General features: G+C 38.0%; 1 protein-coding gene across 1 annotated transcript in view; it reads right to left on the reverse strand.

Moving 5' to 3' along the window:
• GLRB (glycine receptor beta) overlaps nt 1-27,183 on the reverse strand; it is an 89,365-nt gene that overhangs the window by 38,180 nt on the left and 24,002 nt on the right. The window contains exons 3-4 of the mRNA XM_061384343.1: nt 11,285-11,391; nt 9,541-9,608 (exon numbers count right to left, since the gene is read on the reverse strand). Of these exons, the coding sequence (XP_061240327.1) occupies nt 9,541-9,608; nt 11,285-11,391 (175 nt within the window). The remainder of the gene's footprint in view (nt 1-9,540; nt 9,609-11,284; nt 11,392-27,183) is intronic.

Below are 27,183 nucleotides of genomic sequence, written 5' to 3' on the forward strand. Positions count from 1 at the left end.
AAGGAAAGAAATTGGGGTACATGTTACAACATGAATGAACCTTGAAAACACGACCCCCTAAAAATCAGGACTAAGGAAGAATTTGCCCAGTATTACTACTTAGAGCAGGGATACAGGGGCAAAGCAAACCCTGGGAAAGAAAAGCATTTAAAGGGCTGGCTAGAAGTCTGAGAAAAGGTAGAAAACCCTGGGAATTAGATTTCACCAAACTAGAGTCAAAAGCTTTAAGATGGTCAACAGAGCAAACATCATCAAAGGTCAAATACAATCAAACTGAATACTTTCAGCAAATGAGGAAGCCATTGACAATTTCAGCAAAAACCCTCATGGAAGGACAGAGAGCCTGGCGGGCTACAGTCTATGGAATCGCAAAGAGTCAGACACGACTGAGTGACTAAACACAGCACAGCAGAGTGGCATACAACAAAAGCAAGATGACAGAGGGTTAAGAGGTGCATGAAGACTCCTATCTATAAGATGGAGATAAAATAACACACCCACAACACAGGGTTTTTATAAGGAATAAATGAGAAAACATACGTAAAGTACATGAACTTCACCTGACTGTATTATGTGCTAAGCAAGCGTTTTGTTTTATTGGGACATACTCATTATGTTGCTATTCTTTTATAACGTTGATAATAGTGGTTAATAGGCTTTTTGCTTCCAAAAAAAAATCCTGCCTATACTGTAATTCATTGGGTTTGCTCCGTACTGTGCCAACTGACCTACAATTGTACTAAATAGTAACCCCTTTCTAAGGTCACAAATCTTGAAACTGTGCCTTCAGCATCTACTGAAATTCTTGCTTCTAGCTGCACTGGGATAAGCTCAAAACACTATTAGTTTGGGCTCTCTACTATAATCCTGTATCAAATTTTATTTCTTAATAGAACTCCAGAGTTGTTTTAGAATGAGCATCACTGAAAAACTGGAAATCAGTTACTTCATTGTATTATTCTTGGTCATAACAATTTATTATCTCATTATGAAAGTCCTTCCAAGATGCTTTTCCATTAGCTATGTAGCTACATATTATTATAGTGAATACAAGTTGTTGCAAGTTTATATAAGGAGTGTTTAAAGTTTTTACAATTTAAATTAATAGCTTTGGCTCCACATTCATTAGAAGATAAAAGCTTATTAGTTAGTATGCTTTGGTTCATTTTTTTATGAGCATTTCTAAATAATTGCTAGTTACTGGCATTTCAAATGCTCTACATTAAGATAACTAATTTGGAAACCTATTTATTTTCATTTTCAATTACTCAATCACTATAATTACAACTCTATCATATTATTTTGCAATGAAGAAATTCCCATCAGAAACAGACTTCTTTTATCACTGGAAAATTACTTAATTGTTTTGAAAGAACTGGGTGACAAAAGCTATCATTGTTCATCACAAATAGCACACGAACAGTCATGATCTGGAACATGGATGTTCTCCAAGATTTTCAGTACCAATTAACACCCAAATTAAGCTACTTCTCAAGGCAATAAAAATTTCACAAGAAGACATTAAAACTAGTTTGTTTCATTAATGATATTTTAGTTTAAAGAACTGTTTTATATCTTGTGTTATCGTTAGGATAGCTAGCACGGTTACTTGTAATTTTTACCTAACACTTACATATGCAATTTTTACTCTTTTATTTTCTTTATGATAAAAAATGGCATTCATGGAAACAAAGAAGATCAAATCTCATGGTATCCGGCAGGATTACATTTAAAGTTCTGGCAACAGAGCTTGTTTTTCAACCAAGCCTGGTTTGAAAAGGATTTAAATTTAATCCTTAGTGAGGTTAGACGTTTCATGCAAGAACTGCAAGCTAACCAAACGTCAGTAAAAATTCTTAGGTTACACTTTATTTTTCTCAATATGACATTTTAAAAAGTTTTATTAAATACTGTTCTGTAACAGCATATGACTATCTAAATTTTTCTAGATCTATGCCAATATTCCATTTTGATTGGGGGTGCCTGCTATGTGGTGCAATGCAGCCACCCTAACTATAACCTCTGTAAGTCTTGCAATCTGCCAGATCAGATACACAGAAAATTCTCAATATATTTCTGTTAAATACAGTAGTGAAGAAGTAATTTTCATGACATTTTGACAGATTAGGAGATTGGTCCAGCATTATTTACACCACTTATGTAATGGTGCAAATTTTCTATATCAGTTGATAGTGACAAATTATAAGAAGGGAAAATAAAACTGGGGTGTTTCTCATCCTTCCTGATTGTCTAAGACAGGTGACTTTTGCACAACACTGGGTTAGTAGTGCTTACCCTCCATGCAGCCAAAAATCCACATGTAACTTTATTGTTAGCCCTCTGTATCCATGGATTAAGCCAACCAACGAACCATAGCTCATACAGTACTATAGTACACAGATAGTATTATGGTGAAAATGGTAGAAGCAGACCCACGCAGTTCAAACTCGTGTTGTTCAAGAGCCAACTGTATAATGCTATGACTTATGATGTCGAATCACCAAAGCTTCTGAACAAAACAGCTAGAAGAAATAGATTAAAAAGGATTTACCTTCATTTTGAGGTAAATTCACTAAAAAGTAACTGACAAGGAAAAGAGACAGGTATACAGTATATATTAACTAATAAAAGCATAGCTTCTCTTTCTGGTTATGTCCTTTTGATGATTAACTTGAGTGAGCGAGACTTTTAGTAATTAATCACTGCACAAAAAATGACTGGCTATTTTGGCATTTCCATATATGGAAACAGTAATGTATATAATCAGATAGCCCTCTAGCAGCATTTGGGAGAAAGTCATATGTAATCAGATAATTCTCCAAGAGAATTTGGGAGAAAAAAATTATTAACTAGTGTTCACCAGCATGTGTATCAGTTCCTGAATGCTGCTAAAACTATTGCCAACAGTCAGTGGCTTAAAGCAAGACTGATCTTGACCTTCTAGGTCTGGAGTTCAGAACATCAGAATCAGAGTCACTGAGCTGAGGTCCAGGCTGGTTCCCTCTGGAGGTCTGAGCAGCCAGTCTGATCCCTTGCTTTGCCCAGCATGGCCAGGTTGTCTGCATCCCTTCACCTGCATCCTCTTCATGTCACTTCTACTGCATTGGTTACATCACATCTCCTGTTACTGACTCTACCCTCCTGTCTCCTCTCCTAAGGACTCTGGTGATTACACTGGGCCCACTTGATGATCAGGATAATCTGCATTGCAAGACTTTTAATTTAATCACAGATGCAAAGTCTCTTCCACTGTGTAAAATAACATATTCACGGGTCCAAAGATTAGGATAAGTTCCTCTTTAGGGGACAACTATCTAGCCCAGCACAAGGCACAAACCCTGAAGATGAATAGCAAGGGAAGAAATTAAATATTTTAAGATTTGAGTATCTAAGATGCAAAGTAGACAAAGAAAAAATGGGGCAAGCATGTCAATATTATCCTATAATAAATGAAACAATGTTGGAAAGTTAATAACAAAAGCAATAAAATGTATAGAATAGTAAACTAAGAAAGTTTTAAGAAAAGAAATTTAGATTTACATAGAGAAGAAAATATATAAAATAAAATTTTTTTAAAACAACAAAGATAAGTAATTTCCAAGAACCAGAATTAAGCTCTTTTAGCTGATCCCAAATATGAGTTTTTTTCTTGACAGGTACAACTGTGTTGCCCAAACAGAGCTGAAGCCTACTATTAAAACACATAAAAAACTCATGCAGCAGAAAGGCATAGAAAGTTTGGCAGGATCACAGATTGTAGTGTAACAATAATTCGATATAATTACAAAGCATGTCTACACTGAAGAAAATGGATTGTATAAACAGGCTTTATTTCCATGAAAGAGTTCTTATGTATTTCTGACAAGGCAAAATATGTATATAGACTGTTATAATATATCATAATACTTAATTGTATCCCATGAATGCAAAAGTTTATATTTTCTATTATAAAAACCCACAGATTTCAGTCAAAGGTAGGAATCGAATGGAGAAATCAACAAATATTTTAAGCATAACCATACAGCAGATGCCACTTCACCTCTGCTGCTGCTGCTGCTAAGTCGCTTCAGTCGTGTCCGACTCTGTGAGACCCCATAGACGGCAGCCCACCAGGCTCCCCCGTCCCTGGGATTCTCCAGGCAAGAACACTGGAGTGGGTTGCCATTTCCTTCTCCAATGCATGAAAGTGAAAAGTGAAAGTGAAGTCGCTCAGTCGTGTCTGACTCTAAGCGACCTCATGGACTGCAGCCTACCAGCCTACCAGTACTGGTGCCATTGCCTTCTCCACACTTCACCTCTAACAAATCTATATTCTCACTGATTTGAGGGTCTTAGTTCAGTTGTCACCAGCAGTAGCATACAAACTGATATAATAAATGACTGTCATAACAACTTCAAAAGAGGATGATTACATTTATTTGATGATTTTAGTGAAAGTGAAAGTGAAACCGCTCAGTCATGTCCGACTCTTTGCGACCCCATGGACTGTAGCCTACCAGGCTCCTCAGTCCATGCGATTTTCCAGGCAAGAGTACTGGAGTAGGTTGCCATTTCCTTCTCCAGGGGATCTTCCCAACCCAAGGATCGAACCGGGGTCTCCCGCACTGCAGGCAGACGCTTTACGGTCTGAGCCACCAGGGAATTACAGCATTAATAATGAGACCTTACAGAAATGGAAGGCAGCAGAATGCAGATGAACATACAGACATGAGAAATAGGAACCATAAAGCTAAAAACTGAGATGCGAAAAGCTGAAGGAGCACATAGCCCTGGAGGTTGGAGAGTTTCAGGAATATTTATATGGCTGTGATTTTTCTTCTACTACACAGTTACAGATTGTGAATAAATATAAGATTGCTTTCTGTTTAGCCATTGACATTTAGCATCTGAATTAAAAGACAAATAAGCAGGAAGGAATGTTTTACAAACAGAATTGGCTAAAATATCCTTATAGTGTTAATGCTCATCGCTTCAGTGGATTCTTTGTTAGATAATGAACTTTATACACTGGGGAAAAGGGCTGCCCCCTTCCTTCAAAAGTTGCTCCACCTCTGTCTGCAGCTCTTAATGCTGCATCCACCACCAGACTTAAAGTAGAGTTAACTGGAGTTAAAGTAGAAAGACCTGAACTGCAGAGGAAAGCTCCGGCCAATATTGAAGCTTCAAAATTTTAGGACTTCCTTTATTTCAGCAGACCTTTGTAGGGAAATTTCTAAGGGGATATTAATAAACAAAACCTCAACTGTACAACAGAGTTACTAACAAAAGGTTCATTTTCTTTAGGATGAGATTCTACTGTAAAATATGACATTAACTTGCAGATGCATCACAACCCTACAGTCAACGTCCCTTTAGGGTTGCAATGCCAGAAAAAATATTGTTCCTTAATTTCTGTAATTTTTTCACTCATTTTAGGGTGTAACACATCAAGTACACAAAAGATTCAAGCACAAGCCTCTCTGATATCACACTGTTCAGCATACTATTTCCATGAACATATATTCTGTATTTAGACAAATCTAAGTCTCTCTACTTTTCCAGCCTCTTGTTCTGGGGGTATCATTTACTTATTTTCTTTTTTTTTTTTTAAGAAATATGTTCCTTGACTATTACCAAAAAAAGACGAGATCTAACAGAACTTTGTAAATCAACTATATGACAATAATTTTTTTTTAATGACAAGCAGTAACAAATTCTGTTTAGAATGTGAAGAGATTGTACACTATTAGTGGAAATTCAAACCAGTAAAGCTACTATGGAAAACAGTATGGAGATTCTTCAAGAAACTAAAAATAGAACTATCATAAGATCCAGCAATCCCACTTCTGGGTATATGCCCAAAGGAAACACGACATCTAGAAGAGATGCTTGCATTTTCATGCTCACTGCAGTATTATTTACAACAGCTAGAGTATGGAAACAACCTAGGCACCCATCAATGAATGAATGGACGAGGAAAATGTGGTACACACACACACACACACACACACACACACATAAAGTAGAATATTATTCAGCCTTAAGAAAAGAAGGAAAATACTATCATTTACAACAACATGGATGAACCTGAGGAGCATCCTGCTAAGTAAAATAAACCAGACAGAGAAAGACAAATACACCATGGTATCACTTATATGTCGAATCTTAAAAAAAAAAAAAAAAAAGAGTCAAATCCATAGAAATGGAGAGTTGAAAAGTGATTGCCAAGAATCTGGAGTATGGGAAAGAGGGAGAGGTTGGTAAAAGGTGTAAACATATGGTTATAAGATGAATAAGGTTTGAGGATCTAGGGTGTAACATGGTGACCATAGTTGTAACACTACTGTGTACTTGAAATTTGCTAAGAGGACAGAACTTAAATGTTCTTATAAAAGAAAAAATATATATACATGAGATGATGGATGTGTTAATTATCATGATGGGGGAAATCCTTTCACAGTGTAGAAACATATCAAATCATCACACACGTTTTAACTTACAATTTCACCTGTCAGTTATACCTCAGCAAAGCTGAAAAGTTAATAAGCCCACTCTTTGTGACTGGAAGGAAAAAGAAAGACCCACTTATAATATAACTGCTCTCCACACCTGTGTATCCTCTTACCCTCCTGAGTCATTGCTACTATTTCCGATTGGTATTTGTAACAAGTCATGAAGAACAAGCTTTGTCTTAGACACATTTCTCCCCTTAGAAGACATATAGTGTTATCTCTATACAGATAATAGCTTGTACCTTTCTTAACTATTACACAACAAGGTATTAAAGAGTTTGTTTTTTGGAAAAAGTGAGAAAATCTATAAAATATCACAGCCCTGAAAGAGACATCTGTAAAAACTGTCTTAGAAGTATGAAATAAACATTGCCAAAACAAAAAAATAATCATTACAATAAAGTAGACTATTTAAGTCTATTTGATGAGCATGGTTTCAATTCTGAACCTTTAGGCTATATCAGCACAACACAAAGGGAAAGATAGGTTATTTCATCAAAAGAAATAGCAAATATAAATAATTTGGCTCCTCTGCATAAAGGTCTCTAAATTGACAAAACTAACACTCTACTGTAATAGCATTCTTTACTCTGTTATTTAATCTATAAATTCAACATGGGCTTCCCAGGTGGCGCTAGTAGAAAGAACCCACCTGCCAATGCAGTAGATGTAAGAGACTCGGGTTCAATTCCTGGGTCGGGAAGATCCCCTGGAGGAGGGCATGGACAGAGGAGCCTGGTGGGCTGCAGTCCATGGAGTTGCAAAGAGTTGGACACGACTGAAGCAACTTAGCACATGCGCATGCACACATTATGAGTCTATTTTTAAAGTTTGCTCTGCCAATACTTTTATGGTGACCTGGGCTCACTTTTTGCTGGCCAAAGCAGAATGTATTAATTTATTTAATCAATATTAGTTAATAATGTGACATCATTTATGGGCTCACTCATTGAGGACCTACTGTCTTCTGTATTTTATGGAAACTGAAGAAGCAGAATGCACTGTTTTTGACTTTGAGAGATTAATAACTCCATCAGAGAACAAAATTAAAACACACAAAAAGAGTTGAATTACAGTCAAGAAGTGATCAGTTTAACAAACAAACAATGATAGAGATGAAAGACGTGGATGGAAAAGGGGGCAGAGAGTGAGTGAGTGCAGCTCAGAGTCAGAGGCTCTGCTCAGACAAGAGATGGAGATCAGAGGTAAGAGTGCAGGCTGAAAACCGATGGAATCCGGCCGCAGCAATCGGTGCTCGGGGTTCGCTATTGTGAAGAGTGAGCAGAAGGATGAGACAAGATCATATTGAGAAACCATGCACTATTTTATTATGATCCTCAAATAACCTATGAGAAAGTTCCTACCCCTTTTCTGTCAGGCCTTTATCCCAGGTATTTTCAGCTTGATACAGTCAATGATGGACTGATGGGACCAAAAGAAGTACAGTGTCTGGTAACTGGAAGGCATTCAATATTTATTAAAGAATAGATACATTAATGGTACTTAATGAGCTAGGACACATGTGTTGCTCTTGTGCAAATGAGAAAAAAAAAAAAAAACTGTATTAGTTGTCCTAAAATGCAGGATAGTACTGGGGATGTTTCCAACAGGATGTAACACCTCAATCACGGTGTTTTAGGGGTAGTATAGTGGCCTCATGAAAGATAAAACAGGGTACAGCGAAAAGCACAGATACCAAATAAATTTCCCAGACGTTTCACCTTGAGAAAATTACATTTCTCACTCTTCTTGTCGGAATTGCTTAAACTAGTCATATTTTCAAATGATGAATGCAACTCTTGTCTCCTCAGTGATACGTACTTGTCTGTACATTGTTTAAGAGCTTTCTTGATCTATAATATACTAGATATACAGCCATTTAGGTTAACTAAAAGTCACTGGAGTGAATTTTGGACTTGATTTCAAAATAACTAATTATTCAAACTACATACTCTCTAAAAAAAATTAAGTATTCAGAGTTAAAGACATGCTTCTATGAAAAATAACATTCTCATCACAATATATTTTACCATGATATTAATTAATATAAAAATGTGTCATAATTTAAATGTAACACACAATTTTATAACATGCTATGATGCTCCTGGAATATAGGAATACATTCTTTTTCTGGTCTGAGATATTCCCTGAAAAGCTACACTGTGTTGTAATCATTACTATTAAGCTTTTAATCCACACCTTATATTATTACTTAAGAAACATATAAGTATCTCAAAAAATGATGCTCAAAATAAAACTTTTAAGCCTTCTTCCTCCCACCTGAAATACCATTTCAGCATGTGGTTTTTCAGAAAGGGTATAATATTAATATTTTAAAACATTAATAAGCAAGTGGACTTTCCTGAATGTCTTTGAGAAGCTGAAGGGTAACTGAACCACACGTCACTCAAGGAATCCACAAATCATCCTTCACAGGCTTCTTTGTCCCTAACACCCAACTCTCGCCGGTCAGCAGCCCCACCCCAAGCCTCTCTTTCCTTTTCTTCCTGGGCCTTTCCTTGTTCTTTGTTTATATAACATAAACGTTTTAGGGAGCTCTGTTGCTCTACTTTAGGAAAATTAAATTTGCTTTTTACAATTCTCTGCTTCACACATCCCAAAATTAGTACAAGAGAGAAAACAAAGATTATCCTCAGGAGACTAGAAGAAAAAACAAAAGAAGACTATGAACACAAAAAGTTTTGAATGCTCATACACATAAGTGTATTAGGAAATAATGTTGCACCAGAATATTAATTGCACAAATCCCTTTCCCAGGTGGCATTCATTTAGTTGTTCAGAGTGAAATGTTAATTCTCCCAATTCTGTAAGTTTCAATGCAGTATAAAGACTAAATGTGAACTGCAAAAATACAAAGGCATTGAAATCACTAATTCAGCAAAACCCTGAAATTTGAATATTTATACTAGGAGAGAGCATGCATTTTTTTTTCCTGAGAATTACTCCTTATTTTTCAGTTATAATTTCTTCTAATATTTTCCAGTTAAACTATTCACAACTAAAAATATTAAATGAATTTTAATCTTACCATTGTTGTCTCTTGAATAGATCCAAAACTGTTGATAAAAATGTTGACTACTACATCAACAGGAATGCCTGTCAATAAAAATTAAGGATATAGTTTAGTTGCTGTAAAAACCTTGGTCAGAATCTTCATATTTTTATGGTTTATGCAGTTGATTGTTATATTTTTTCCAATCCACACAGATGTATAAACCTATGGTTTCAAGATACATGTTCACAATTGCTATTAACTTATTCTTCTAAATAGGGATCAACACACAAACAAAAAATGAGTTATGTTGTTCTTCATAGCACTATTTATTCAGAAATATTTCTCTCTTAAATTGTAGGGACTCTGGGAAAATACATTTACCTTAAAAAGTTTTCAATTGAGCTGATGCATTTACTTTAAGATATTGCAAATTATTTTTTTAAAACATCATTTAAAAATATGATTTATGTTTTGCATTTTATAGTCTTTCAAATTTTTTACCTTAAATGGCAAGCAGAATACAACATTTATTATATTTTGATTTTTAATCCATGAACATGTAAACTTAATCAGACATACAACAGAATCGTTATAAAGATTTTTGCCTGACCTGTTGGAAAATAATTTTAGGGTTCATAGAGTGAGAACTAAGGTATAATGTTGCCAATTTCTTTCTTGCTTTCTTTTTTTTTTCACTCATTGTGGGTTGCTGCTTGGGCTAACAAAGGGAAAATGTGAAGTTAGCCTTTTGGCCACATAACCTCTGACTGATGAAAAACAGGTGTTGAATCAATACATGGTAGACATGTGACAACCCAGACCATGGTGCTGTTGAAAGTAACAGAGTAGGTTCTGGTAATGAACAAAAAACTCTGTTTTTACAACATCGTTGTATAACTTCAGTTGACTAGAAGCAGCTGCAGGCTTTTCTTTTTTTTTTCTTGTAAAGGAAAAAAAAAAAAAAATCAAGCCTCCTAATGTTAATGCAATCTACATTAATACCTGTCCTTAGCCAGCAACAAAGATGGCAGTTTTCCAGAGATATATTCATATATCTAACTCATCAAGAGGAAGAAAGAAAGAGGGAAAGTAACAAAGAAAGAAAGGAGGGAAGGGAGAAAGGAAGGCAGGCAAACATATACAATCTTCCCACAACTTTTAGTGCAAGTACAGTTTTGGTTTTTAAATGGTGTGATAGGTGGTAATATTTTATTGAAATAAAAATATAGTCACATTTATTCACAAAGTTAACGTGTTTTTAAAAACTATATGGCTTTTTCTTTCAGCCAAAGCATAGAGGGTTTTTTTTTTTTTTTAAGTCAATGTAAAAAACTAATAAAGAGTAAAAAAATAATTTAAATGCCTATCAGAGCTTTCTCTATTCGGAAATGAGTATATGGCTGTTCTCCTACAAAGTAGAACTTTGGTGTCTGAATGAGAGCCAGAGCCTAAACTTAAATTATTAAGGTTAAGAATACAAAATACTTAGAAAACCCATCGCATGGGTTAGTCTATTAATTCACCATAGAAAACCCGTCACATGGGTTAGCCTATTAATTCACAATATACCTTTTTCTTTTAAGCCCTAGAACCATATACAACTATTACAAGTAATGTTTTGCTTATCTTTAAACATTTTTTGCATTTAATTGCTCAGACATAAGAACATTACAGAACAGTTATTACTGTTTTGAATATCTGAAATAAATGATTTTACACAGATAAAATTAGGGTTTAAACTGCAAAGAATGGAGATATTGACGGGGGAGAGACAAACCTTTGAAATTTGGTCTTATCCTGGGATCATAACTGACCAGCAGCCTGTTCAAGATATTGCTGGTGGAGTTGGCGGGTACTCGGGCTAGATCCTCTGCTGACTGTTGCCTATGAGAGAAAAAACAAAACCCTGGTAAGTATTTAGAAACAGCAAGCAACAGGCATGGGTGATTTTCATTAAAGACTTTGCTTTTTGAGACAAATATATAGCATGTCTTTTCCAAATAGAAGTGAAAAGTAATAGATATTATCAGAAGCCCAAAAGATATGTCATTAAAAAAATAAATAAAACAGAAAAGTAATCCAACATTTAATTTTAACAAATGCATAAAACACTGCTGCAAATAATCCATGTTTCTTTCTTTTAAATAAAGTTATGCAGATCTTTTACTTGTCCTGAAGCAGTATGCAGTCAAAATCTAGACAAGCACAAAGGAAGGGCAGACAAGGAGTTAAGAGAAAAAAAGAGATAGTTTTTGAATAATATATTAACCTTCTATCTAAGCAAAAAAGTATGCGAAGACTACAAGATGATATGGACAAAGAGATAGTCCAAGAATTTACAAAATTTATAAAAGTCATCTGACACTTGTAAAATGATACTGTGTAAGAAACACACAATGAATGCTCTCTGTGGAGTTTGCTGTTGTTTAGTTCGTAAGTCGTGTTCGACCCTTTTTCGATTCCATGGACTGCAGCCTGCCAGGCTCCTGTGTCCATGGGATTTTCCAGTCAAGAATACTGGAGTGGGTTGCCATTTCCTACTCCAGGGGACCTTTCGGACCCAGCGATCAAACCCTAGTCTCATGCATTGGCAGGCGGGTTCTTTACCACTGAGTCATCAGGGAAGCCATTAACTCTGGATTGGTAAAAGAGGTCCTTTACTATCAGACCAATTAAATAAAGGAAAGTAGAGAGGTCTGAGATACAGCTGCCTTTTTCTTTTATTCAATATATATACATATTTGCTATCAACTATCAAAAAGAGAAAAACTGCCATATTTTTCTATTGTAATTAACTTTGAACAATGAATCTTGACTAAATTGGTGTTGCTTGGGAGCACTTAAACTCTTCCTTGGAGGTCTTTGAAAACTGTTCTGTTGTTTACTGTTTGTTTGGGATCTATTACTACCCATAAAATCTTATCATATAATAATTTTCCCAGTCCAAAAATCAGTTCAGTTCAGTTCAGTTGCTCAATCACATCTCTTTGCGACTCCATAAATTGCAGTGCTCCAGGCCACCCTGTATGTTGCCAACTCCCATTTACTCAAACTCATGTCTATTGAGTCACTAATGCCATCCAACCATCTCATCCTCGGTTGTCCCCTTCTCCTGCCTTCAGTCTTTCCCAGCATCAGGTTCTTTTCAAATGAGTCCATTCTTTGCATCAAGTGGCCAAAGGACTGGCGTTTCAACTTCAGCATCAGTCCTTCCAATGAATATTCAGGACTGCTTTCCTTTAGGATTGACTGTTTGGATCTCCTTGCAGTCCGAGGGACTCTCAAGAGTCTTCTCCAATACCACAGTCCAAAAATAATATCCATGAAAATCACAAGGAAGATTAAAACTACACTTGAGCACCCAGCATTGTCTATTCTGTATCAATATGATGTGCCTGTGTGCTCAGTCTCTTCAGTCCTGTCTGACTCTTTTGCAACCCCATGCATTGTAGCCCGCCAAGCTCCTCTGTCCGTGGAGTTCTCCAGGCAAGAATATTGGAGTGGGTTGCCATGTCCTCCTCCAGGGTATCTTCCTGACCCAAGGACTGAACCTACGTCTCCTGTATTGCAGGCAGATTCTTTAACCACTGAGCCACCTGGGAAACCCCATTGAGATGGTAAAAGTATAAATTTCATAAATGACATTAATTTATAGGAAGCAAATAATGTAATACACTTGCTTTGTTTTGAGATCCCAGCTCTGATGTATCAGGCAAATTTGTTCTTTGTTAATTATGCTACTATGAGCTGATATTATACAACCACTAGAGGTGAAATATGACATTAACTAGCATTCAAAAAAAAAAAAATCTAAAAATACCATGAGTTGATACAGACAAACTTTTCAAGTAGTTATCAGAAAGAATCCAAAACATTGGAGAAATAAAGTGAAAACCAATTAGTCAAATCTCCCCAAAGTGCAGAAGATTAAGTAGATTTAAGTTGTATCTCTTGACCTTATCAGCTCTCATATCCTACCTAGTTGCAGGTTTTGGGGACTGGTAATGAGATTTTTCCATTTCATTGCAAGGGAAATTGTAACCTTCTTAGAGCCAACTGTCATTCCTAAGCAAAATGTAGAAAACTTCAAAGAAAATGAGCCTATTTCAGAAAATTGGATATTAGGATGCAATTAGTGTCCAAACTCATCTACAGGTTTTCTCATTCAAGGAAGGAAGATAGAATTGATGGATTACAAACTACACTTGAATAGGATCAATTAAGAACTGTTATTATTATCTCTCAATGTAAAATCCTTCAAAAGTCTATTTCTTCTAAGTAATGCAAGAACCAGACATCATAAAACCAATTAATAATAACTTATCTATTTATTTTTTTGGCCATGCCATGGAGGATTAGTCCCCCAACCAGGGATCAAATCCGTGCCCCCTGCATTGGAAGTGTGGAGTCCTAAATACCAGCCAAGTCTCATAATAATTTTTGTGGTAGAGAACTGTTCAGCCTGATTTTCTTCCCAGCTGTGAAGGGAGGAAGAATATAACACCCCACAATCTATACCTCTTCAGCATAAAAATTATTTTGAACCAAAGGCACTTGAAGAAAAGCAAACAGAGGGGCAGGATTTCTCTAAATTCTTCTTATCTGACTACAGTCAGTCACACTGCTACATTTAAAATGAATAACCAACAAGAACCTATTGTATAGCATGTGGAACTCTTTCAATGCTATGTGGCAGCCTGGATGGGAAGGGAGTTTGGAGAAGAATGGATACATGTAGATGCATGGCTGAGTCCCTTCACTGTTCACCTGAAACCATGACAATATTGTTAATCAGCTATGCTGCTGCTGCTGCTGCTAAGTTGCTTCAGTCGTGTCTGACTCTGTGTGACCCCATAGACGGCAGCCCACCAGGCCCCGCTGTCCCTGGGATTCTCCAGGCAAGAACACTGGAGTGGGTTGCCATTTCCTTCTCCAATGCATGAAAGTATAAAGTGAAAGTGAAGTCACTCAGTCGTGTCTGACTCTTCGTGACCCCATGGACTGCAGCCTACCAGGCTCCTCTGTCCATGGGATTCTCCAGGCAAGAATATACCCCAATACAAAATTAAAAGTTAAAAAAAAAAAAAAAAAAAAAAAACCAGAGAAAGAGTTTCTCCAAAAGGAACCCTCTTGTCTTCAATCCCCTCCCCAGAGTTTTCATCAACTGGGTAAGATGACTCATCACAGGACAGGACACCAACACTTGATCCACACCCAGGAAAACAGAGTCACAAACATCACACCTCTTTCATCTCTTCTTCTCCAGACCAGTCACCTTTTCTAAAAGTCATCCACTTCCTCTGGAGGCCCACATTCTCCTCCCCTCCCCCTTTCAAGATGATATATAAATTCCCAAAACTCACCACTCTCTCCCATATTCAATTTTGTTTTTCTCTGATGCTGGCCCATATGCACATAACATTAAAAATTAATAAATGTGCATACCTTTTATTTTGTTAGCATGACTATTGTCAGACTACTTCACAGACCCAGCTACTGAGGATGGGGTAGGGAAGAAAAAGAAACCTTTTCTCCTTTACAGCTGTAAGTCAAGTTACCCAAACTCATCTTCTAGCCCTTCCAACTCACTACCAGATTTTATTTTTCTCCCAATTGTCAGCCCCCCTTAGTGGAAAATCATAATTCCTACTCATCGTTGAACAAATCTACAGTATTCTTTAATACTGCTCCTCTAAAATGATGCTTTGATTATACTGGTTTACTCTAATAAACTGAAAAATATACTCTTGGGCCAACATCCATTGAATCATAGAGAAAGCAACAGAGTTCCAGAAAAACATATACTTCTGCTTTACTGACTACACCAAAGCCTGTGGATCATTGTAGATCCACACAATGACTGTGTGGATCACAACAAACTGTGGAAAATTCTTTAAAAGATAGGAATACCAGACCATCTTACCTGCCTCCTGAGAAATCTGTATGCAGGTCAAGAAGCAACATTTAGAACTGGACATGGAACAACAGACTGCTTCCAAATTGGGAAGGAGTACGTCAAGGATGTATATTGTCATCCTATTTATTTAACTTAAAGGCAGATTACATCATGCAAAATGCCAGGCAGGATGAAGCACAAGCTGGAATCAAGATTGCCGGAAGAAATATCAATAACCTCAGATATGCAGATAACACCACCCTTATGGCAGAAAGTGAAGAGGAACTTAAGAGCCTCTTGATGAAAGTGAAAGAGGAGAGTGAAAACACTGGCTTAAAACTCAACATTCAAAAGACTAAGATCATGGTATCTGGTCCCATCACTTCATGGCAAATAATGAGGAAACAATGTAAACAGTGAGAGACTTTATTATTTTGGGCTCCAAAATCACTACAGATGGTGACTGCAGCCGTGAAATTAAAAGACACTTACTCCTTGGAAGAAAAGCTATGATAAACCTAGATAGCATATTAAAAAGCAGAGACATTACTTTGCCAACAAAGGTCTGTCTAGTCAAAGCTATGGTTTTTCCACAGTCATGTATGGATGTAAGAGTTGGACCATAAATACAGCTGAGCACCAAAGATGATGCTTTTGAACTGTGGTGTTGGAGAGGACTCTTGAGTGTTCTTTGGACTGCAAGAAGATGCAACCAGTGCATCCTAAAGGAAATCAGTCCTGAATATTCATTGGAAGGACTGATGCTGAAGCTGAAGCTCCAATACTTTGGTAACCTGATGCAAAGAACTCACTCATTGGAAAAGACCCTGATGCTGGGAAAGATTGAAGGCAGGAGGAGAAGGGGATAGCAGAGGATGAGATGGTTGGAAGGCATCACCGACTCGATGGACATGAGTTTGAGCAAGCTCTGGGTGTTGGTGATGAACAGGGAAGCCTGGCATGCTGCAGTCCATGGGATTCAAAGGGTAGGACAAGATTGAGCAACTGAACTGACTGAATTTTTGATAGCTTTTTTCATATCTATGTGTATATTACTAATTATACTGAATGTACTGAGTGATTCTTGAGGGAACCATGGCTTCTATGGTTTTGTAATTCCCTATACTCATGTAGCAATAAATACATAATACCCCAGGCACTCTCCACCTGCCAGCTTTTCTACATCAGTTTCAGTCTCTGGATGCCCACGGGTACTATAGTAGTAGCAGCTTTGCTCAACATTTCCATACGAAGAGCATTTGCTCTTCAGAAATTCTCTTAGGAGAAAGGATTTTTTTTTTTTTTTTTTTCTCAGAAGCTTCCCAGCATTGGCCACTCCTGAACCAATCACTAGTAAAGAGGAAAAAGCAATCATGATTGGCTCAGATCTATAGTCTGGTAAAGAACAAATACTGGAGAACCAATCACCATGTCCATTACACAATTTCACTTGATCATCACACTCACTCACTTGGTTACATAGGAGAGACATAAACCACACAGAGAATAGTTTCTCACAGAGAAAGAGGAAAAAACATATAGGCAGAGAGTTAGCAACAGACAAGTAAATGGGGCCATAAGGCATGTATATATGAAAACCAGGACACAGCAAGGTTCAGAGATTTTCCGAGGTGGGAGAGTCAAGAATGAACCCTGGTAATCCCTACTACTAGCCATCATTTCACAAACTGGCCATAATAAAAGTGGAATATTATCTATCTTTTATTACTGTCCATCCATATACTCCTTTATGTGATAGAGGACATTAATCTTACCAATTTTCAAAATCATTCATCCTGACAATTTGAAGTTACACTTTCTACAACTTGCCAGGGTCTCCCTTTCCTGTAGTCATCTTCAGATGCTTGGACTTCTCTCCACAGTCAAACTTTAAAATATCTTAACTTGTTAGTAAGCACAAAAACACAGTTTGGGTTGACAAAAAAATCTCTTGAAATGAAAACAAGAGTATATCAAATATGTTATAGACCTTTTTCTTTATTCTTATTTGTGTCAGTACATATTTTCATGTCTTTGCTGTAAGCAACTGGATACGAATCTTTAATTAACTCTTCACCTTTCTTTATATTAGAAATTCAAAGACATTTAAAAATTTAAGTGAAATCCCATGTAGTTTATTTTCACATACATGAATCCAGGGCATTTTCCCTACCTAAAAAAGCAGAATTTTTTTTTTTTCAGCTTCATCAATCCTAAAACAACATTAAAGTCATCTTTACCAATTAAGTATATATATATAAGCCACTTTATTTTCTTTCAACCAATCTGTCAACAGTTCTGATATTATTACACAACCAGATTGATTTCATGGAAATATGATATTAATTTAAGACAATAATTGAGTCCATTCAGGGAAAGTGATCAAATGACTAGAGAAAATAATGTCTTAGACCAAAAGCCTTTTTACAATCTGTCCTCTTTTGTTCACTTGCCTAAACTTGAACTGATGTCATGACTAATATGTAAAGATATGCATGGAATGGATCAGGCTGTATAGCTGGATGATGTAACGTTTTCCAGAACTAAAGGAAAAATCCAGAAATGTCTTTCCAAAGGGGGAAGCTCAGTTTTCCGTTAACTGCAGAATGTTCTTATTTTCCGTGACCCTTTAGTGGCCACACTGCACAGCAGCATTTCAAAACTGGGGTGCACAGACATATTGGCTGTATGTCCTCCCTTAAACCAGGAACCTGAGACATAGGATCATTTTGTTTTTCCTGTGAGTTACAATGCAGCAACGATATTACACATCTTCTCAGATCTGGGTGTGGCATGGATCTCTCCAGCTTGGGTCCTCTCAAGATGGGAGCTGCAGAGTTTTCTACAAGCACAGGAGAGCAAGGAAAGAGTGACGTTTGCACAATGTGTAGGTTTTATTATTTTTCCTCTTTACTCTAGGGCAGTGGTTGTTTTATTCTTTTTTAGCACCACAGACATGCTAAGAATTTGATAAAAGTTATGTTCTTTCCTTAAAAATTGCCCACAAAGTTTGCAATCCTGAGGTTTCCTGGACTGTGCTTCACAGATTAAGAAACCCTCCTTCAGGACCTCCCTGGCAATCCGGTGATTAGGACTCTGAGCTTCCACTGCAGGGGACACAAGTTTGGTCCCTGGTCGAGGAACTAAGATCTGGGATGCCATAGAGCATGGCTAAAAAAAAAAAAAAGAGAGAGAGAGAGAAAGAAAAGAAACCCTTCTTCATGGAAACTAGTGCTGTTATCCTCACCTAAAGTGAGATAAAGGAAGTTTTTTTTTTTGAGACTCTGATGGGACTTTGTCAAAAAAGACACAGGAACAAACTGAAAGAGCTTCCCATGGCCAAATCTAGGATGATTTCAGCAACAAAATAAAATCAAGTTGGGTTATAATCCAAAGTACAAAATAAAGACCCATAAGTCCATAAAGATGTAAATAAAATGACTGATTGAATAAATAAATAAATGGTAGAGAAAAGACAAATCTCCCATGCAAAATTCCAAGTAACTGGCATAGATCTCTGTGCTCAAACTGGTGCAGCATCACATCCCTCCTTGGTGTGAGCTATGCATAGAGACATCATTCCAAAGACCACAGGATGGAAAGGGAGAAAAATAGCAACTTCTACACTGGTAAAGTCTAACAAATACAACTTTACCCAGGTGATTAAACTTAACCTGTTAACCCCATGATAAATCATGCTGATTTTGTGTACCTTCAATATAGTATGATGAGAATGTTATTTCTAAACTTGTGTTCTTCCTCCGCAGAACACATAACCTCAATATAACCATGACAAAAACACTGGACAAGTCCCCATGGAGGGATGTTCTACAACTACCTTACCACTATTCCTCAAAGCTGCCATGGTCATGAAAAACAAAGTCTGAGAAACTGTCACAGCCAAAATGAGCCTAAGGAGACATGAGGACTAGATGCAATTTATAACCTAAATGAGATCCTGGAACAGAGAAAAGATATTAAATAAACACTAAGAAATATAAATAAAGCATAAATTTTAGTTAATGACAATATACCAATATTCATTCTTGAATTGTAAAAAAAATGTGCTAAACTAATATAACATGTTAATAATAGAGAAAACTGCTGCTGCTGCTGCTGCTGCTAAGTCGCTTCAGTCGTGTCCAACCCTGTGCGACCCCATAGACGGCAGCCCATCAGGCTCCCCCGTCCCTGGGATTCTCCAGGTAAGAACACTGGAGTGGGCTGCCATTTCCTTCTCCAATACATGAAAGTGAAAAGTGAAAGTGAAGTCGCTCAGTTGTGTCCGACTCTTCGCAACCCCATGGACTGCAGCCCACCAGGCTCCTCCATCCATGGGGTTTTCCAGGCAAGAGTACTGGAGTGGGGTGCCATTGCCTTCTCTGAGAGAGAAAACTAGGCACAGAGTATTGGGAACTCTATATCATTTTGATAATTTTTCTATAAATTGTCAAGTCTAGAATTGACATTTAAAAATGTCAAGTCTAAAGCCATTATAACTTTTTCAAAGTGTATTTGAGAAAAAAAGAAGAGGGGGTAAATAATAATAATAAACACCTCTGCAAAGGTGAGCAAGGTGACAAATAGCATTGTGAAAAGATGCCCCACATCCTGTATCACTAGGGAAACGCAAACTAAAACAATAATGGGGTACCACAGCACACCTATTCGAATGGCCAAAATCCAGAGCCCTGACAATACCAAATGCTGGCAAGGATATGGAGCAACAGGAACACATATTCATTGCTGGTGAGAAAGCAAACTGGTACAGCCACTTTGCAAGGCAGTTTGGTGGGTTTATACAAAACGAAACCTATTCATATAGTATGATCCAGTAACAGCACTCCGTGGTGTATACCCAAAGGTGATAAAAACATGTTTACACAGAAACCTGCACACAAGGTTTACAGCAGCAGCTTTATTCATCACTGCAAAAACTGGAAGCCACCAAGATGTCCTTCAGTAGGTGAACAGATAAACAAACTGGCAAACGTTCAGACAGTGGACACTGAACGTCCAGACAGTGGAACAGCACTAAAACAAAATAAACTGTCAAGCCATGAAAGTACAAGGAGCAAGTGAAATGCATATTTCCAAGAAGCCAATATGAAAAGGCTGTACATGTGCAACTATATAATATTCTGGAAAAGGCAAAACTATGAGAGACAGCAGAAAGGCCAGTGGTTGCCTAGAGGTTGGAAGTTTGGAGGAAGGAAGACCAGGTGATGCACAGAGGATTTTTAGGGCAGTGAAAACACTCCATATGACATCATAATAATGGATACTGTAATGGATGGATAACGTCATTATACATTTGTCAAAATCCACAGAACTTGGACAACACCAAGAGTGAATCCTCATGTAAACCATGGACTTTGAGTGATTACGATGCAGGGTCATCAACTGTAACAAAGGTACCATCTGGTGGAGGATGTTGATGTGAGAGGCTAAGCAGGGTACAGGGGAAATCGCATACCATCCTCTCAATTTTGCTGTGAATCTAAAGACGCTTTAGAAAAGCAAAGTTAAAAAAAAAGAACAGGAAAGAAACGAAAAGATTCAAAAGAGGAAATTACACTTTGTTATTCCAAAATCCTTCTTACTTCATAACTCTGTAAACTCTGTATAAAATCATGGAAAACTGACACTATGATCATATGTGAAGGTTGGGGCTTATGATAAACTGCTGCTACAAGTCGTACATATCACCTCAGAAGGTTCCAATTTTCATCCACATGGAATAATTTTCAGTTGGATAATCAGATAGACATACAAAGATAGATAAACACTTTCTATATCCAGGTAATAAATTTGGTCAGTAGTTACTTAAGAATCTTAAGACTCTAGATAATCTTTGGATTATTATAGAGTATTTTAATTTGCTTATTATTTGCCTAACTATAGTGTAATTTATTATCATTTCTCTTGAAATCTTTTGTATTTATTTTCCATTTGGTTTTCCCAGATTAAATTATGAATTGAAGGTTTATGCATACAGGGAGTGATACCCTCTACCATCATTATGTCAGTTTAATTAGTTTATATTATTTGAAAAGAAAGTGTTTATGGGTATATGTGTATGTGGGTGGGAAAGTGTGTTGTGTTATAATTGGCTAAGAATTGTAATTACCAACAGTGTTCCTCAATAATTGTTTTATTTATCACCCCAGTTGGGCTTAAGGAACTGATGAATTCCATGGAAACATCTTAAAATCTTTCATATCTTAAATTATGCAATTACTTATCCATGGCTCTTTGAAAAGTATTTTTCACAAAGTAGAAACACCTCTTTGAGAGGTGCTGTATACTGGATACTGACAATTACCAAAACCCATCAAAGACTATGGTCCTTTGGACAGAAGCCTCATGACACAACAAATTAAACCTCAATCCAAAGAAAATGTTTCTTGTGCAATTATTTTCCATACTATGCAGAAATCATATTCCACCTAGCCCAGCAAATTGGTATCCATAGAAATACCTCTGACTCTGAGACTAATTACAACTGGAACAGGACTTATCTTCACTCAGTTTTTCCCACACACAGCATTAATATAAAATATTTCCTGTCTGGCTTAATATAAATGGTAATATGAGAAGCCCCACAGTCACATAATAAAGTTAAGTGCGAATATCACTGAAGAAACCCTTAGGGGTGGATACGTGTTCTAGTGTCAGACAGGCTGTGAGAGTCCAATGTGACAGTGGTGAATCACTTATGCTCTCTGAGGCTTCATGTATTCCATGTACTTTAAATGAAGGTTTAAATGAGGTGACTGATAAGATCCTTCAGGTGACAATCTAAATCGCCCTGTGATGAAGGCTGTGACCTTGTGCCCCTCAGATCACCCAGCAGAACTGAGGCTGCCAAGAGCTCAGAGCTCTGACCTGCAAAACTGGGAACAGCCTTCAGCTGACAGGACGTGTCTTGCCCTGGAGGCAACCCGACTCTGAAGACTCTGACGCGTGGACACCAAGGCACCAAGTTCCTTTCTACTAACTTTAGCAGCCATTCTGAAAGTCCATCCCAGTCTCAGAGCTCCAAGGGCACCAACTAAAGCCTCAGTTTCATCTGCATTGTTCCTGTGTTTGAATCCACCTCTCTCAGATCCAAGAGGTCTTTTTCTAGAAACAATCTCTTTCTACAGGGAAATCTTCATCTCAGAGGCTGTTTCTGAGAAAATTCAACTGATGATATAAACTAAATAAGATTCCTTAAAGAACAACCAAAGCTTCACCAGTAATGCAACTACCAATATGCTACGTGTCTCTTCTACTTGTTATTTTAAAAGGTTTTATTTAAGAAAGCTCTTGGCATTCACAACATGCCATGCACCAGTTATGCATATAAGAGTCAAACACACATGTGGATGATTCTGATATAAAATGAACTTGTCCAGTGATTCTAAGCTTGGTTGCACTGAACCCACCTGAGGAGCTCAGCAAACTGTAGGTACTGAGCCCCATACCCCACCTTCAGGTTGAGTCAACGTGGGATCAGGATTTTAAAGGCTTCTCAGATGATCTGAATGGTTAGACAAATCACTTGTTAGAAAACAAAGCTCCATGACAAGCAGACATGGATTGTAATATGAGGAACCCTAACATTTAAGGAGCAGATGGAGGAACACAAGCCAAAAATTAAAACAAAGAATGAGCTGCCCAAGAAGGAGGTGTGGTCTACGAATGTCACCTCCCCCATTAGTAAGCAAAGGATGCTGCAACCATCAAGACTTCAGCTGCTGCAACTGCCCCAGCTATGTACCCCGAGGGGATTCAGGATGAGAATCACAGGATGCTGGCCCCAGACAGCTGAGATGCACATCAAAGAAATGACTTAAGTGAGCCCAGACTTCTGTATTCTCCCAGACATACTGCTACTGCTGCTACTGCTAAGTCGCTTCAGTCGTGTCCAACTCTGTGTGACCCCATAGACGGCAGCCCACCAGGCTCCCCTGTCCCTGGGATTCTCCAAAGAACACTGAAGTGGGCTGCCATTTCCTTCTCCAATGCATGAAAGTGAAAAGTGAAAGTGAAGTCGCTCAGTCGTGTCCGACTCTTCATGACCCCATGGACTGCAGCCTACCAGGCTCCTCCATCCATGGGATTTTCCAGGCAAGAGTACTGGAGTGGGGTGCCATTGCCTTCTCCATCCCATACATAGAAAGCACTAAATTCCTTAACTTGAGATATCTGGTTTTCCTTAATCAACAGTAATTTTTCAAGTTCTGACTGCCTGATCTTTGTTGCAGAAACTCTTATATAGCCTGGTTCCCCTTTGCCTCTTTGAAGCCATCCCTCAGAGCTATGTGAGATGCTGCATCCCAGGTTTACATCCTCAGTTTTGTGCACCAAATAAAACATAATCCTCAACGTTAAGATTGTTTTTTAAGTCGACAGAGGAAGCCCATAGGTGTGTTATCAACAGAAATCCAGGAAAAAAAAAATTTGATGGAGGGGTTGGTTCACAGGACCAAGGCTGCTGAGAGGTCAGTAAGATGAGAACTAAAGACCTTTCCAAGGATTCAGCAAAAGGGAGAGAGAGATATTTCAAGATGAGGGAGAAACAGAAGCCACAATGGAGTGGGTAGATTGGTCAGAGCAAGGAGGGATAAGGACTGAAGAGCTTGACTGGAGAGACTTCAGAAAACAGAACAAGAACTTCTGTACTCTCCTTCCCCTGTGGACACACTGACTCAAGAGCATCTCAGAGATCCATTCCCTTTGCGAGAAATCCAGAAATTAGCTAAGAGGCTTCTCTACCTAACCAGCCTCAATGGCACCAGTAGGAAAGGGGGAGATACCATCTCCCCAAGGGCACCCACTCCTAGACACAGGCCAGTGAGAACAGGGAAAGAGTGGAACCAGCACCCCAGCTCGGTACCCACCGAGGTACCACCCCAGGGACAGGTTTCCAGCTCTCCAGTCTCAGGACCATGAAGGGGCTGGCAGACTCCATTCCCTGCGGACCACAGAGAACCAAGCTGGGACTGGAACTAAGGGCACTGGTGACACTCTTCCTGCCCCGTCAGCACACAGTGTTGGGCTCTAAAACCCCAGCTCTTCCCCATATCTGCACCCTCTGGAGTCCTGCTGCACTCTGCACTATGGACAGCACGTGGAAACAACCCAAAGTCTACTGACAGATGAATGCATTTTTTAAGAAGGCAGTTTATGCATGCAATGGAATATTGCTCAGCCCTGAAAAGGAAATCCTGCCATATGCAACAACACAGATGGTCTTGGAGGATGTGATGCAAAGTGAGATAAGCCAGGGAAAGAAGAACAAAAACTACAGGATTCCACTTATATGAAAAACCTAAAAAAGACACTAACATAAACAGAAGAAAAAATGAGGGGGGGGGTTGGCTGGAGTGGGCATGGGGGGACTGGAGCCACTCATCAACGAGTTTAAAATTTCAGTTAAGCAAGATGAATAAGTTCTAGAAATCCCCTGTACAACTACCTATAGTCAACCATGCTGTATTGGACATAGAATTGGTTAAAAAGGGTAGATCTCATGTTAAGTGTCCTTGCCACAATGAATTTTTTTAATTAAAAAAAAATTTCCAGTAACAACTTCTCCCAAAAGAAAATCCACACTTCATGTATACATATATTTTAACTGAGTTACTGCTCAATTTAATAGAGAAAAAATTCAGTCAAATTATTAGTTTGCTTTTTTTTTTAAATCAAATGGCTGATTATTAAAACTATTTCCATAGCTAATATTTGAAAACCAAATTTAAAGCTCTGGCTTCCTTCTAAGGAAAACCTGGCCCATGAAGAAATAAAAACTAAACATTAGCAGGACAAAACATCATTGAATATATTTCCTGAATACTTCAACTTCAAAAATTAATAAAATAAATCTACCTTTTTTAACCATCCCCCAAAGAAGACTTCGACTACACTGATTCCACAAAAGGAGAACAAGTGACTAGAAACAGGTATGGGTTTCAGAGACACACTGACATTTTTGTTCACTTTAGTCTGTGATGCAAAATCCAAGTATGTGATGAAAGATGCAGTTGAGTCGATAAACTTGAACAAATTAATTTCAATTTCAGATTCCCCCCAAAAAACAGGAGTCAATGAAATCTACATCGTGGTTTAGAGAATTAGCCTTGGCTGGATGAAGGGGAGCCCCTTCTCTGAAAGAGATGAAGGGAGAAGAGGACACAGGCAGGATCACATGCCTAGGGAAAAGCTGAGTCAGACAGATGTTCTGTCCTCAAAAGCTTCACAATAGCAATCCAGAACACTTTTCTTGTTTACCTGCCAAGAATTAAGTTATCACACAAACACCTAGAAGATAAATGAAGTACACTGAATTGTATTTCAAAACAATTTTGAACATTAAAGGTAAACAAAATATCAGTGTAACTGATTTTGAAATTAACTCTTTAGGACTGTTACAAAATGATTCACTAAGCATGGTTATTTTCAATTGGTCTATAGTTGTCTATATTTGTTAACACATTTTGGGTATGGGGGGTGTTCTTTAAAAGTAAATTTTCAAAGAGTTGAAACTATTTCTCCCTCACAGAACTCAAATAAAACGTCTATTCTGCATACACAGCATGGGTAGCATTACACAATGAGCCAGCCACAGCTAGGTATTTTCCTAAACATTGGAAATGCACAAGCAAAACAACATACAAACACACTGCCCTCACAGAGCTAAATCCCTGACTCACGGAGTCATCGTCACTTGGTCAGTTCAGTTCAGTTCAGTTCAGTCGCTCAGTCGTATATGACTTTGCGACCCCATGAATCTTAGCATGCCAGGCCTCCCTGTCCATCACCAACTCCCGGAGTTTACTCAAACTCATGTCCATCAAGTCGGTGATGCCATCTAGGCAACTCATCCTCTGTCGTCCCCTTCTCCTCCTGCCCCCAATCCCTCCCAACATCAGGGTCTTTTCCAATTAGTCAGCTCTTCACATGAGGTGACCAAAGTGCTGGAGTTTCAGCTTTAGCATCAGTCCTTCCAATGAACACCCAGGACTGATCTCCTTTACAATAGACTGGTTGGATCTCCTTGCAGTCCATGGGACTCTCAAGAGTCTTCTCCAACACCACAGTTCAAAAGCATCAATTCTTCGGCACTCAGCTTTCTTCACAGTCCAACTTTCACATCCATACATGACCACTGGAAACACCATAGCCTTGACTAGAAGGACCTTTGTTGGCAAAGTAATGTCTCTTCTTTTGAATATGCTATCTAAGTTGGTCATAACTTTCCTTCCAAGGAGTAAGTGTCTTTTAATTTCATGGCTTCAGTCACCATCTGCAGTGATTTTGGAGCCCAAAAAAATAAAGTCTGATGCTGTTTCCACTGTTTCCCCATCTATTTCCCATGAAGTGATGGGACCACATGCCATGATCTTCGTTTTCTGAATGTTGAGCTTTAAGCCAACTTTTTCACTCTCCTCTTTCACTTTCATCTAGAGGCTTTTTAGTTCCTCTTCACTTTCTGCCATAAGGGTGGTGTCATCTGCATATCTAAGGTTATTGATATTTCTCCCAGCAATCTTCATTCCAGCTTGTGCTTCTTCCAGCCCAGCGTTTCTCATGATATACTCTGCATATAAGTTAAATAAGCAGGGTGACAATATACAGCCTTGACGTATTCCTTTTCCTATTTGGAATCAGTCTGTTGTTCCATGTCCTGTCCTAACTGTTGCTTCCTGACCTGCATATAGGTTTCTCAAGAGGCAGGTCAGGTGGTCTGGTATTCCCATCTCTTTCAGAATTGCCCACAGTTTATTGTGATC

The sequence above is a fragment of the Bos javanicus genome, chromosome 17 (genome assembly GCF_032452875.1).
Source record: "Bos javanicus breed banteng chromosome 17, ARS-OSU_banteng_1.0, whole genome shotgun sequence".
NCBI classification, from domain to species: domain Eukaryota; kingdom Metazoa; phylum Chordata; class Mammalia; order Artiodactyla; family Bovidae; genus Bos; species Bos javanicus.